Source organism: Primulina eburnea, chromosome 11 (genome assembly GCF_022965805.1).
Source record: "Primulina eburnea isolate SZY01 chromosome 11, ASM2296580v1, whole genome shotgun sequence".
NCBI lineage: Eukaryota > Viridiplantae > Streptophyta > Magnoliopsida > Lamiales > Gesneriaceae > Primulina > Primulina eburnea.
In genome coordinates, this window is record NC_133111.1 from 6,067,311 (window position 1) to 6,083,556 (window position 16,246).

The window sequence follows — 16,246 nt, forward strand, 5'->3', positions numbered from 1 at the left end:
TAATAAGCAAATGTTTTCCTTGTGCTATATAAAATGCTTAGTTATAAATTGTTTGTATCTACCTATTAAGAATTTTAGTTTGTACTATATCTAATCTACATATATAAAAGTTGTTTTTCATTTCTTATTTTTATGAATTATTTTTGCCTTGTAATACATTTACCCCGCTTTAAATCCGTTTTATATATAGCATACTAAAATTTGCTTTTTCTTGTCATGAGAGTTGAGATAATTCTATTCATATCTTTTATTTTTTTTAATTAGCCTCTTGTTATACTATTGTTATCGATGTTTCTACAAATTCAATAAAATTCTATATTTTCATATGTTCAAAAAATAAAGTGGTAAGGCTAATAAATATATCACCTAAACACTTAAATATGAAGTAAAAAAATCCTCATCAATGGTTCATTATCACATAACCGTTAATACTCTAAAGTACTAAAAAAATTAGGCTTTAATAGATTAATAAATACATTAACATAATCAATGTCAACTATCCAATAACCTCGTGAAAAAGTTCTCATCTGATAGTAAAATCTTTATACAAACATAAAAAAATATCTTTCATTTATTAATGAAAAAAAAAAACCATATGCTGCATAACAAACTGGGGAAAATACCTCAAACATTGAGGTTAACAAACTAGACAAACTAGTATATATCTAAACCAAACAATAAAAGATTTTAACGTAGAAGCCGGGGTTTGAGCTCAGGCCCTCGTTCAATTTTTCATGGAGCTGGAGTCTTGGACCCCGTTTTAATATATATTTTTAAAAGAAATTCGTTTTTCTCTTTTGATATTTTGGTAACTTTTTTTATTATTTGTATTATTTTTTAAAAAACAAATCAGTCTGACGGTAAAAAATTGATCATCTCGATAAATGAAGCATGGAATGAAATAAGTCGGGACTTCCTCCAAACATTACAGCTATGTTCATAATAAGCTCATAGAAACTAAAACTGGTGTAAATCGAATCCATTCACGGTACAACTGTAAATCATCAATTCAAACAAAAACGGCATTAAAAGCCATCAGCTGGTCGATGCAGACCAGAGTATACAGCTTTCCGTACAAGGGGGTGAACGTCCTCGGTCAATACCTCGGCATCTAATCTCTCGATATGAGGCCAAATCTATTGACAAAAACAAAAGAGAGGCGAAATTAGTTCGGAATGTTACTGGAAAACTACAGAAAAGATCAGACAACGATGAAAACTGTGCTTACACAGGAAACAAGCACCAAGAATGGCAAGGAAGAACATTTACCTCTGAAGAATATTGACGAGTGAGGGCCTTAACGTAGCCCAAGGTTGACAGACACCATTGTTCCTTCTCACCAACATTGTAACCAGTTCTTGTGCTTTTACCGTTGGGATGACTACAAATGTTCCCAAAACCAACAATAAGGAACATGAAAAGTTTATATGTATATATATAACATTCAGACAGACACGCCCGGAAGAAACTAATAGGCGTACAATGATATATGTGGCAATGGAGGATTAAGAAAAAGAAGACACCTTTTTTGTGGTCTTTCATCAGCACTATCCATCTCTGCTGCAGGAGAATTTTCCTCGTCAATAGCCATTTCATCTGCCTCGTGAGAAGGGTGCAAGGTACCTTCTGTATCCCGAAGTGGTTCCGCCAATATGTTCTTAAAGTTTTTGTACAAGAAAATAAATAGTTCCTGCATGTCCATCAATGATTCACCGAGGTCAATACTCTCTCATACAGGACAAAGGGATTTCAAATTTGGCGTTATTATCTTCTAGCCAAAACCAAGCAGTAACACCATATACCTCAATTTCATTGTCAGCTCGAGCAAAAAGAGCCTCTTTTGCTTCTAAGGATTCACGCAAAGAAACCTCGGACTCCTTTGTTTTATCAACGTTGGATTGCAAACGTTTCATTTTCACAGGATTTTCTGCAAGAACAGGCTCACCATCCACAAGGGTAAGAGTAGGCTTTGACTTTGCATCCTCTAAGTAAGATTGTGCTTTAGATGAAGCTTCAGAAGCGGAAACCACGCTCTTCTTTAGGACTGATATCTCTTTTCTTAGATCAGTAATGCGATTGGATGTTTTGTTAACTGCATTTCTCAAGACCTGCATTAGAAAGATGCTTTATCAAATCAAATAGCGACTAAAAAAACCAGGTTAAAATGGTTATGTGAGGTGACTGCATTAAAAGGGGGGACTTCTCAAGACCTGCATTAGAAAGATGCTTTATCAAATCAAATAGCGACTAAAAAAACCAGGTTAAAATGGTTATGTGAGGTGACTGCATTAAAAGGGGGGACTTGGTAAGAATAAAGAAAATCTTCAAAAGCTAATGGAAATCATACCTCCCAGGGGCGATCAGAAACATGAAATTGATCAACATTCTGCGGCAAGAATACCCATCTCACGATAGCCAGATTAGATACAAGGCGATACCCCATCATTCTGTCAATGGCTATGGCTGTCATTTGAGCATTGTTTCTCCAGAAATAACTCACTTCAGATAAGAGCAAAACTTGCTTGTCCTGATCAGAACAAATCCTTGCAATGACCTGGCAATACCTCTCTAAGACAGTAATCAAATGAGTAAAGCTTTTTGAACCAATATTGAGAAGAGTCTGAACAACCACTCTGAGAGTAATATCCGGCCCATGATCAGGAATTACTTGACTCTCAATCCATGAGATAATTTCACGAGAATTTAATCGGTCTTTCACCATGCCATTGAGCTCTGCGGAGAGACTGAGTTCAGTTTGATCTGCATCTTCTGCACTGTATCTGAAATTTGGCGTACTTTTTGGTGGAAGTAACTCCTCTAAAACAGGAGCACTCTCAACACTCTTTATGCAAAGTTTTAAAAAATAATAATAATAAATTAATCAAAACCTATAGATGAAATAATTTTAGACCTTTAATACACTCAATTTAATTCACATAATATGATGGAACCATGCCAGCACAATATGAGGTGAATAATAAGACGACACGTTTTAATACAAAATCGAAAAGTAAAAGTAAATGATTGGTGGCATAAAATACCTGTTTAATTTTGTCCCAGTATGATAGCCGCACTTCCCTTTCCAAAACCTCCTGAACAAACACCCTTTGAGGCGCCCATTTTGGAAGGTCAAGTACATAAGACCATTCTTCCCATGGCCAAATAAATTGAAAATTAGATCTGCAACAAAAATGCCACCAAATGGTAAAAGTAATTCTTAAACATAGATTACAAACTTAACATAGATGAGCAGGCACATTCAAGCGGGAACCATTGTTGATGATAAGTGGCAAACCAATAACATGCAATTTTCTTTCTAGGAAGGAAAGGGAATTTGGGGTCAAAAGTCCCAACTACTACACAAATCAATCAGGAAATCATAAAAATTAATATAATTGTACTCCTTAAACAAAATAATATACTATGAAAACCAAGTAATTACTAACTATATTTATGTAGTGCCTCTAAGAAAGGGGAAAAAGAATTACATCATTCAACTACAGGGTTAGTCTTCGAGCTGGTTTATACCATTCACCAGGTCATTTCCTTGCAAATAATTTTTTGCAAGCTGGAATTTTTCGGCACCCAAATGCACCATTAATACTTAATAGCATTTGTAACTTTGTTAGATAGCAAATCAGAAGAACCAGACTATGACTTCATTAGAAGGACCAACACTTGGCATCTAACCGCAAAAAAGGCAATTAGCAAATCAAAATATTCAAAATGTTGGCTTACAAATGGTGTGAAAACCAAAGGATAAGGCGTGTACGGCACTCCATGTCTAAATCAGCAATTTTATCAAAAAGAGCACGAACAGCCCCCGCTACAACAGATGGAAAGGCACCTGGAAGAGCCTGCAATAATACTTTAGCGTAAGTCCACCTGACAGGCGTTAATAACCAACAATAGATCAAAATATGTTTACACAGTGGTAAATATGTGCAACTAAAATGGGATAAATGGAAAAATCATCGATACCTTGCATAGATCCATGATGACCAAGGTATAGTAGATGGGCTTGAAGGGGGGTTGGGGCAATAAGAGAATCTGCAAGGCATAAAGACAAATGAAAATCACATAATGCATATGAAACAAGTGCTAAAAGAAGGTAACACTCTGACTCACTCATCGGGGAAATTTCTCTCTCCCTCACTTCTCGTTATTATCATTATTGCTAATTTGTCATTGCAGTTAATATCACAGCATCTACTACTTCCCCATGTACTACTATTTATCTCCAGCGATTCACATAGTGATACAAATATTTCAAATCATGTTGATCTTCTGGAGTGTAATGAACATGGTGGTGCACCTGCAGTGAAGTGCCTAAGCATAGAAAGAAACCTCCAAAAACTATCAAACTGAATTCTGCATGTGTAATCCTCTATCTCACATACTCTTACAACATAGGTCTCACTCCAACCCAATTTTTTACAATTCAATTCAGAACATCAAATGAATAAACATTCAGTACAATCAAGCTCAAACTGCATAAGAAAGAAAGGGCAATGGCTAAAAAGTTGGTGCACCATCATAGCTAAAAGATTGGAGTACCATGAGTTGGTACCTGGGAAAATATTGTCTCACACATAAGGTACTCGTATCGGAAGGAAACAGGTAGGCCAACCATGGATGAAGCACATTCCTTTCGACTAGCTTTGCGTGAAACAAAAACAAAAAAATTAGATAGAATTCCAGCAAAATATAAAATTTATTACATGACCATACAGTAGCACAAAATGAGGTCACACGTACACACCAAGTTCTAAACACTCAATTCAGGAAAGAAATATTGAGTATGAACAGGTATAATGTGGCAAGAAGAATTGCAGGTATAATGTGGCAAGAAGAATTGCAACAACTTGATTGAAATAACATATCAAGAGCATCAAAGCCTGTACGGTAACAAATCTCCAGCCATCTAAAATTCAATATAATTAAAAGCAAATCTCTAATTTGCCTTTACCAAAAAACTTTCTTTCATCAACAGTGTCCCCTTGCGACCAAAGACTCCCAGAACAAGAGAAGTCACACAAAGTCGCAATAGAAACATCCAGAACATCTAGTAAACTAAAACTAAATTCCTAAACCTCTATTTCAGTTCCCAACGGCAGCAATCCGAACATTTCTTAGATGGCATCTTCAAAGAAACTGCTCTACTATTAACTGAACAGAAAAAAGAATATATTTTGAAGTAAAAAACAATCATTCAATGGTCCAACCGACAGGGTTGAATTATGTAGCTTAGAAAACCAAAATCAGTAAATCTACTAACCAGCCATTTAGAAATAAAAGCACGTCTAGTAAATATTCTTCCACAACGAACCGATCTATAGGTTGCAAATCCTGCTGAAGGAACAAAAGAGAGATGAGCCACTGATGAAAAGATAAACCACAAAAATTTATCAATGCAAATCCACCAACACAATGAGTCGATGACAGTAAGATAATCCCAATATTTTTGTGCAAGGGCAAACTTTAGGCGCCAAAGGTTAAAGCACACAAGTGCTACCTCAAAATGGACAACCACGAGTAATGTATCCAAAAATAACTATAAAAAAATCACCAAGCTTTGATAAAAGTGCAAACATTCACACAAGACCAGCAAGGACCCGCCACAAAAGCACAATCAGACTACGATATATGGTTGTTTAGTTGCCACTTCCTGAACATCTGACTAGGGTAAAACTTCATGTGACTTATTATAACCTATGAAGCACGGACACCTTAAAAAAAATTTCTGAAGTATCAGACTCAGATATGACACGCGTATCCGAGGCAAAATCCGCGTCGTTGACTTTTAAAGTATTGACCAGTAGATATGATTTGGACACTTTTGGCCTTTTATTTTAAATAAATGCTCTGAAGTTGTACATTTCACATATTTACATAAATATGTATACATATTTCTACAATATATTTACATAAATATTTATATCTCCACAATTTTAATTTTTAATACTAAATTTATATATATAATATTTATATATTTTTTTAATAATTGTCGTATCCTAGCCGTATCTTATATTATCAAAATTTGTCGTATCCGTATTATATTCGATACGATAATTCATACCCGTATGCATGTAACGTAGGTTATAACAAGCATTTATGGTTCCAAATTACTATGAATATTTTCTAGCTCATCAAGGCAAAAACACATAACTCAGAACTCAGAGAAAATACTAATAGGAAGTCTCCAAATTGTGTCTCATACCCCTGGAACAGTTAAAAAAGGGGATGAAATTCAATATTTGTTCAAAGATGAAAAACAGATTGGAACCTGTCCTAGTGAGCTATCAATATAGCCCAACGAATTACTTCTTTATCCAGTCATTACAGCACTTCAAGCATGGCAAAACACTACTTAAATAACCAATGATCACAGAATGAAAAGTGATTACATTTTAAGCAAGTGACATGAACATTGAATTGAAAATCAAAAACAAAGTTTTGGAAGATATTAAAAATCAAAATGTTTCAGTAATCACAATGTGAACTTGTGTAGCCCAAAGATGTTATTAATGTATGACAATTCATACTACAGACCAAAAAAGAAACTGCCTGTAATTGACTATAATAATATTTGCCTTGAAGATTTACATCTAAGCCAATCTAAAGCAAAAAAAGTTCACAGTTATTAGCTTCAGACATGAGAATACCAAATGCAGTGTAATAAAAATACCTCTGTCTTACTAGAAGGAAAAATATTGAGGCTGCGCATACGCAGAGGATATTTCAATTCAGCTTCATGCTTCTGTATGCCATAAGTGATCCCTGTTACTTCAGCCGGGGGATTAGGTTGCTCAGGGCAGTTCAAGGGGCCAAAATCATGAGACTTTCCAGAAACCAGCTGTGGTTCAAATGAAAGGTGGGGTCTGGGAACTGGAGTAAGAATTTAACTCAGGCAAGGCTTTTTAAGAGCACAATAAAAAGATAAAATCTATGAGAAGAAATATCAGGTCTCTGAATGAATGTTGCAAAACATTTATTATAGGTGATTTTGTCCACAATATGAAAAAATCTAATAATGTTGTTAAATATACATATTAATTTTGTATGATAAATAAATAACATAATAAATAACATACGTTTGGGCATCTTGATGGATTAAGGAAACTAACAAAATCAAAAATAAATGTAACCATACCGCTATCCGCCTTCCATCCCTTGGTGGAAAGATCTTGAATCCGGTCCCATAGATCCTCCAAGAAGTCCTAAAGATGCACACACTAAACAATTAAAAATAGAATATATCATTTATCATTTGTCAAATACTTGTGAAGACTTGTACCGATTTTCATGCAAATGTTTCATTTAGTAAAAGAAAAGGAGAGAAAGAAAAAAGGCATTTAAATTTTAAGAAGAAATAAAATGACTGAAAAGAACATACTTTTTGGCTATCATCCTGATTCCTTTCATCATTATATTCAAATGCAGAGCAACCAGTGTCGGAAATGTGCCTTCTGATACTCAAGTACGCTTGTATTCCCACCAAAACTCTATCTATCTCCTCAGGGACTTGCTGGAAATCAGACAAACAAACAATAAATTTCAAATAACCATAAAACATTTGCCAGATTTTTTTTTAAAAACGCGAAAAAGTGAAAAAAATAAAATAAATTAACTTTGTGGAAACTAAAATAAAAATATTTTTTTTATCAGAAACTATAAATATATTAATATAAAATTAAAGTCGGTTACAGAATATCGTGGATGAGCGATCCACAAAAGAAGTCATGAAATACAATGTAGAAAACTCTTCAAACACTAATATAACACCAATCCCTAACTAGGTCGGATAGATGTAAATGCTGAAACATTGGTACGATTATCGTCCATTTTGCTACTCTTAATCTGATTTTCTCCCATAAATCCTCCCAAAAGTCTTCCATTTCAGCGAAAATTCTGTTATTTCGCTTCGTCCAAATCGACCAAAAAATACAGTGGACAATAATGCACCAGAAGCTGCCGAGGCACTTATCGTTGAGATATCCGTGCTCCATAACGAATAAATCTCTCGAGCTTTGTGGAAAAGTCCACTCGAAACCCAAGTGATTCATGACTTTGATCCAAATACGTCTCGTGTAGGAACAAAGTATCAAAAGATGGTCTTGGTTCTCCTCGTTGTCCTTGCACAAAACGCACCATTGCGGACTTAAAGCACAACCCGGTTGTCTTCTCTGCAATCTATCATTTGTTTGCAATTTTCCAGAGCAATTATCCAAGAGAACACATTCATCTTTTGTGGGATTGGTACTTTCCAAATGTTAGTCAAGAAAAGGAAGTTGGGAGTGCTAACATTCTGGAAAAAAACGGAATAAAGAGATTTCACTGAGAAGACACCCGATGGATCACCTAACCAAACCCTAACGTCCGACACGCCCACACTCAAAGATGAAGACTCTAATACACCCATAAGAACGGTGAACTCTCCCAACTCGATGTTATCTAAACCCCTTCTGAACCGCACATCCCACCTAATGGCAGAGATACCTTCACTAACCGACACCAAATACAATTGGGTAATAGGTTTGTTTTTTGACAGAGAGAGATAAATAAACGAGGAAAACACTCTTTGAAAGAACAAAGACCCACCCATCTATCCTCCCAAAACCGAATAAGATTCCCTCCCTTAAGCACAGACCCAATCAAGTGTCGACAATGAGGGTGGGACCGAGAGATAAACTTCCAAGGGCTTTTAAAAGTGGAGTTCCTTGCTAACCTTATATCGCGTCCATTATCATGAAATCCATAAATACTCCCCAATACTCTTTTCCACCAAGAATTTCTTTCTATCGCACATCTCCACCACCATTTCCCTAACAATGCCATATTCTTAAGACGGATACATCCCACTCCTAAGCCTCCCTTCTCTTTCGGCTTGCACACCTGCCTCCACTTGACAACGTGACAATGTGTCTCTCCGTCTGGACCATCCCACAGAAAATTTCTCATCAGAGTTTCCATTTGCTTCTCCACTCGGCTTGAGACCATAAAAAGTGACATGTAGTAAGTCGGTTGTGCGCTCAACACCGATTGAATCAGTGTCATTCTACCGCAACAAGAATATATTATCAAAATTGAATTTGATGTTATTAAGATTATATAGTTTAAATATTATTTTTCACGGTAAAGTTACAGAAAGGATTTCTTACAATATTCAAATCAAGAAATTTTAACTCGTAAAGTGGTAACCTGGACAATTAAGTTGTGGATCTATGTTATCATGGTCAAACAATTTAAATCTTGTGTTGTGTTACATCTTTTTTTATATATTGCTACCATTTAAAATTGAACTTGGTACAAAGTAGGAATTTCGAGTATAAATTTATTTAAGCAAAAAAGAAAGAATTTAACAATCTATTCTGATTGTCTGGCCATAAGCCAGTTCAAATACCCGTGATTATTTATCAGCTGTTCTTATGTCCACTTATCTACACTCTAACCGGCACAGTTTTGAAATTATTTTTTGCTGCTCAAATGAAATGTGAGATCTCCATATGTCCACTCTTTATCTCTCTAGTTGAAAAACATCATACAATATTTTTTTCCAACACATTTTTGCTCTTCAAAAGTATTGATTCGATTGAATATTCCATGGCCAATTTGAGAGGAAGTGCCAGAAATCAAAGAAAATAGCATCGAATCAGGTTTGATAGCACAATCAAACTTATGGTATATGTGTGTGTGTATTTTAGAATAAACTCATGATGTGTATTAGATATTATTTTATGGTGATTTCATCATAGAATAGATTTCCCATTACATTCATAGCAAGAATCAAGATATTGTAGCATTTATGAATAAGTGAGTATATGTCTTTTCAACTGAGAGAAATTAATTAAAGTTTTAGCCCCCTAAACATTATGACATGGATGAAGAAGAAAATCGTGGTCGAACTCTGTAAATCCTATGATTTATTGCATTATTTTTTTACTATTTATGATATTTAAATTCAAGAAAAATTATGTTACCAGTATAGATATACTTTACAATTATAAGATTATGAGAAAAACATGAGGGGGGGATGCAATAAATTGTACATTGAAGTCGCACATTTTACTTTCAAGGAACGTTCCAAGTGCAACTCAAGCCTTCAAGGCATGCAAAGAAAAGTTTCATGGCCATGGTACACTCTTCACTAGAAAGTTTGAGCTATGGCTAGTGCCTTCGCGCAAGAACGGAGCTTTGTTGTGTGTTGTAAGTTTTTAACAACTACGTCATTGTATACAACTATCAGACTTCAAGATAATACCCAAATCCCATTTCAAAAAACTTAAAATTCTAAAAATATGTAAATCAAATATGAAGCTATAAATTAGCACTAGACAAGATGATTGAATACAATTTATACAACAAATGTATGGCACTGATGGAAATAGCCCATGTTGCACAAGTGAAAATCAAAGGTTCCTCAATAACTTCTACTTTTTCATAGGAGACAACGAGACAATTTTCCTTGAAAGCACTAATGCAGGACATATCATTCCATTAAGAAACATAACCAACTTACAAGAAGACGATCTTAGCCGAGACATAGAATAACTGAAAGCAATACAATGATCATTATTCTTTCCAAACAAAAAGGCTATCTGCATATGAACTTACACCAATACCAATCACTGCATAATAAAATTGTAGAGCAAACTCAGGCACTCCTGTTTAGCACCATTCTCATATTTTCTAGATAAGTCATGGATTCAGATAAAAAAGGCTAGCCTCTGAATCCAGGGGTTTGTAACAGGACTAACGAAGAAGTACATTGTCTATCAAGATTCAAGCTGTCCTAATGTCACGTTTTCTCCAACTTGATCTACTTTATATACCAACCCGCTATCAGATCTAAGCCTTACTCACATGCGTGTTGTTTATTTCATGACATTTACAATAGTGAACGAAATTGATAGCCATAGACCAAGGAATTATATTCTTATATTGCAAAAGGTCCATAAGACCAAAAGTTTTTTAAGTAAAATATGAAAGAGGTAAATGAAGTAATTGACATTTTATTGTTCTCTACAAATTTTTGTTTCTACACAAAAGGTAATTGTTTCATTTAACGGGCATCTTGGGTGAGGGGGTGCCTCCATCAGACAAGAACACGAGTCCGTTATCAACGTGAGAATGCCTATCAGCAAGGAGGGTGGGGTGGGGTGGGTGGGGTGGGGTGGGGATGCTGCTTCTCATAGGAACACCGAACACCAATTAATAAAGTCAAAAATAACTGACAAATTTCCAATTATTAGAGTCGCACAATACTCGTGAAGGAAGGCAAAAATGAATGATTTACCTCAACAAGTTCTGATCCACCCCAAGGGAGACAAGATAAAATGCATGTTATATAAAAATCGGCACAAGCTTGCCAAGAGGAATTTCCCTTTTCATCATCCACTGTTGTCGCTGCTGACGACAATAATGTTTCGAATAAAACAATTAACGAACTTGGTAGGAGAACTTTACTGCACATCTGCATTCCATAGACCAGAAAAGGGGAAAAGGAAAAAGAAATGGAATTGGTACGAATAAGATTCATTTTAAAAATATATTTATTCTATTATCACTTAACAAGGAATTATAAGTCAGTGAATATATTAAGACTCAGATGATTCTTATAAAATGTTGAAAAGTCAGTCTCAAGTTTCAAGGAACTACAAAAAAAGCGAGCAGAAGAAAAATAAGTCATGGCATTCAAAATAATAAAAGTAAATAGTCAGCCTGAGACAGCACGTGAGAAGCCACATGAGTTTCAAATTCATTGTATTCCAGATTAATAGACCACAACAATTTTTTGAAAAAAAAGAAGCATATTTCCTTGTATTTGAACAATATAGAACATATATGAAGTCAGAACACATATGAGCAGGCTTCATGAGAACTAAATTTATTTTACATCAGATAAAAGTAATGCAAAAAAAAACTCAGCAAATCAGAGGTATCGATGTATGAAGATCCAGTGGAGATCATCGCTTTGAGCATTACGTGTACAAAGTATAGCTGTAATACACGAGGTTCGTTTTCGGTCCACAATAAAGAGTAACTGCAGACTATATTTAGCATTACAATACGTGAGGTTGGTTTTCGGTCCACGATAAAGAGTAACTGCAGACTATATTTAGCATTACCAGTACAAAGCATAGCCGTAATACACGAGGTTGTTTTACAGTCCACGATAAAGAGTAAGGATAAAGCCTAGAGGTATTCATCAAGCAATAAAGGGTCACAAAAAACATACCAGTACAGTCAGAAAGCGCATAAGTACACGGATCCTGTTACAATTTCCAACGTCTAAAGCAGCCTGACAGTCGGTAAGGGAAAAAATATCAATAAATGGGGTTAAAATGAAAATAAACAGCCAATGGCAGAGGACAATTGATGTCGACACAAAAAGCCGGTGAGTTTCCCAAAATGGGTCCCAAGGAAACTAATTTAAGTGCAATAAAGCATAGGGAAATTCATCTCATGTAAAGACTACAAAATACAAACTTCCAGCAGAAGTCTATTTTGGCAAATTGATATGATTGCAGCAGATATTACAGATCCAGCATAGCAATAAAATAAACCCCAACTTTGGGATCAGGGTAGCAGGCATGCATACATATGTTTTTTGGTAGAAGCGCATCACAAGGACATGTCTCTTTTGGGTTTTACGAGAGAAGAGAGTAGAAAGAGGGACGGAGGAAAAAAGAGATCAGAAGCATGACTTAGAAGATAGATATGCAGAAACAAACATCAAAAACAAAGTTCACAATTTTGGTTTCATGACCTGCAAATTAGCATGAATCCTCTCAACAATATTCAGGACAAAATCTTCATTTTCCAAGTTTAAGAGTCCAACCTACAATTATAAGAGAATTTCATTTAGTATATGGTATGCACAAAAAATTGACAGCATAGCGATGTGTCTGTCCATGACTAAAAAAATTATACAGATGAAATTTAAACATACACATACAACACCGAATCTAAACAGCAGTTGTAGCAGAAGTTGGCTGCTCTTTAGGCATATAGAAAATCCTACTTAGATAGAAAATTTGTTCGCACAAACACCCAGATTTCAGCAAATTAACTTCCTCAATCTCCAATATTTTCTTCATATTGGTAACAGATCTATGAATTTCACAAAAATAAGACAAGAAGATGCTACATTGTACAAGGATTTAGGATTCAAAGTGAACTCAGAACCGCAGGAGGAAAGAGTTCCACCAATGCTTGATTTCCTATTTTTAGATTGATTTGGTCCTATGCTCAAATATATTGTCCATGAAAATTTGATGACTTAAATTCTTTCGACCATCTTGCAACTTGAATTATAATAGTCAATATTCAATAGACATTCTGCAATTAAAATATTAAAAAATTCACCATAAATCCAAGCGAGAGCAAATATCGGAAAAAAAAAGGTGCATCCTGAATAGATTCAAAAATCGAAGCAAAAAAGCTACTTAACTTCAGGAGGAAAGAGTTCCAGAGTGCTTGATTTCATATTCTCAAATTTTCTCATCCCAGATATATGTTCCATGAAAATTTGATAGTTTAAATTTATCCAACCTCCGCAACTTGAATGGTAGTAACCTAATAGGTGTTCTGAAACTACATATCTTAAGAAAATCCCCAAAAATCTAAGTGAGACTACATATTGGCCATCTTATATGCATTTTTCGGTCTCAATTTACTGCAACGGTTTTCAAACAAATCTTCATTGTTTAGACAATGAGTAATATACCAGCAAACAGCAATATACAAACACCATAGTGACCATACGGACGTAGAATGTCTCAACACATATAAGCACATTGCAAGAGAATAAATATAAGTAGGATCGAAGTTAAGCAGAATAAAACTTGAACAGAAAAGGCTTGCGTACCAATGTTGCATACAAAGGTATCTTGTGCGGCAACTGCTCAGCACACTCGAGAAGAAACTGCCAAAATATATAAAAACATATATAAAATAAAGCAACTTGGGCTTACAAATATTCCGGAAAAAAAGAACATATAATTCATTTGACATTAAATAACCAAATCTATATGGATGAAGGATGAATTCGACTTAGCAACTGATTTAGCAGCGCTGTACTTGTCACATGCCTCTAATCCAATCGATATGCTAATACCAAAGAAGTAAATACACGAAACAACAACTGAACTGAAGGAATGAAATTTAGTACAGAATTTATAAACTAATCAACAAAATAACATAAAAGCATGGAAAAATCCATACGGGTAAAATATCGTCACTGGAATGCAACAATTCACGGCGAACAACGCCAAAACAGGTCTCCTGAAATATAAAACAACCAATGCATCAAAGATTGAGGTCTGGTCAAGAAAATGAGACAAGAGTAACGGAATGCAACCAAACGAGAATTTCTTGGTCCGGCATTCATAAATAGAGAACTAGGGTTTGGAAGTAGCACAAGGAGTGAGGACTAACCAAATGGTCCTTGTAGTCAGTGTTTCCACCATACTCCGAGCAATTCTCTCCGATTCGGAGAACAAGACTCCGCCAACTGCTCATCCGGCGGGGGAAGAAGAATGGCCTAATCTGGGGTAACGACTTCGACGCGTTGCAGGACCTGAGCGGGTTAACCCCTCTTTTTTCAAACACCCTTTTTTAGTTTTTTTGTAATCGTATACTGTATTATATATTGTAAAAGTGCAATAATTAATAATTATTTGAGATTATAATTATATTGTTCCGAACTACAAAAATATAAAACGCATAAACTAATATGAGACCGGTTCACGAGTCGTATTTTATGACATGGATCTCTTATTCGAGTCATCCATAAAAAAATATTACTTTTTATGCTAAGAGTATTACTTTTTATTGTGAATATCGGTAGGATTGACCTGTCTCACACATAAAGATTCGTGAGATCGTGAGACTGTCTCACAAGAGATCTACTCCTTATATATACCAATGCAACTTGACATATTTTACTCAAAATAAAAATTAGGACGATCATATCATCCAAGAGACTTTCATTTTGAAATTTTCAATTACATTATAATTATAAATTATAAACATGAAGAAATGAATGAAAAAAAAATTTCATCAGTTTGATATTTTAAAATCAAAATATAAATCTATTAGCTGTACAAATTAAATAAAAAACTTAATTCAATTGTTATTTAAAATTATAATTTATACTATATTATTAAGTGTAAGATTTTTAGAGCAACTATCTTGGAGAACACCAAAATATTTAATTATGTAATAATACTTCTTATCCTACTAAAAACTCATAAAATCACTTCATATTTTACATATAAAAAAAAAGCTTCTTGTTTAAATTGAATAATTCTTTTAAATTGAAAATAAATTTCGTGTTAATTGTTTAGTAATATTTGATCAAATTAAAAATAATAATAACACATGCAATATGTGTGTATCTTTTACTGGTGTTTATTATACGGTTGGTATCAAGGATGCAAAATTATTTTTGTTTCCTGCTTTCATTTTTGTTCGAAATTATTGGGTAAATAATTTCTTTTTTAAAAAAATAAATAAATGTATGTTTGAGAATTTAAAATACTTTTAACTAAAAAAAAATTGTTGTTATAAATCATAAAAAAAATAGAAGAATGGAGATAATTCATAAGAGTCGGTACTCCTCTATAATTTCCATTATACTCAGATAACTCTTGTAAATGAGAAAATAACATTATACAAATTTTATATTGTTGATAATAAATCTTTCAAATCTAAGTAAATCATTTACCACAAAAAAATATCTAAACACTCTCGGTTAAATGATTATTTTCATGGCAACCTTATTGATTGAGTGTTCTTAATTAATCACACTTCGAGAGAATACACTCTCTGTTAAATGATTATTTTCATAGCAACCTTATTGATTGAGTGTTCTTGATTAATCACACTTCGAGAGAATACAGTAATAACATATCCCAAAATTTAAAAAAAAAAAACAATGAAGCAACATCGAGATTTTACGGTGGTTCGGACAATTGTCTTACTCCACTTCGATCTTCATTGAGCACTGGTAGAGATTAATCCCTTGCTCTTCTCATTTCATGAATGGGGTTAATATACAATGTACAAACGTAAATTAAGGCTAGAGATATGTACAATAATCAAGCTAATTATAAACATAAACTAAGCCTAGAATATTGCTAGAATAATGTACAAGCATGATTTTAAGCCTAGAATATTGCTAGAATAATGTACATACATGATTTTAGGATAGAAGAATCGTATTATCTAACACACCCCCGCA

At 34.3% G+C, this 16,246-nt stretch overlaps 1 protein-coding gene across 2 annotated transcripts; it reads right to left on the reverse strand.

Moving 5' to 3' along the window:
* Positions 1–855: 855 nt before the first annotated feature.
* LOC140804167 (nuclear cap-binding protein subunit 1-like) lies at positions 856–14,631 on the reverse strand. 2 transcript variants are annotated; one of them, XM_073160004.1, is made up of 19 exons: positions 14,440–14,631; positions 14,227–14,286; positions 13,871–13,927; positions 12,770–12,841; positions 12,239–12,301; positions 11,297–11,473; positions 7,397–7,528; positions 7,154–7,220; positions 6,689–6,888; positions 5,279–5,349; positions 4,571–4,655; positions 3,982–4,050; positions 3,739–3,857; positions 3,042–3,180; positions 2,348–2,842; positions 1,803–2,108; positions 1,524–1,690; positions 1,270–1,381; positions 856–1,136 (listed from the first exon to the last, which is right to left on the reverse strand). In XM_073160004.1, the coding sequence occupies exons 1-19, from the start codon at positions 14,521–14,523 to the stop codon at positions 1,026–1,028; spliced, it is 2,586 nt and encodes an 861-aa protein (XP_073016105.1). In that variant the 5' UTR covers positions 14,524–14,631; the 3' UTR covers positions 856–1,025. The 2 variants fall into 2 exon arrangements, with proteins under 2 accessions (XP_073016105.1, XP_073016104.1); XM_073160003.1 differs by having other exon boundaries at positions 5,279–5,352.
* Between the last annotated feature and the right edge of the window lie 1,615 nt (positions 14,632–16,246).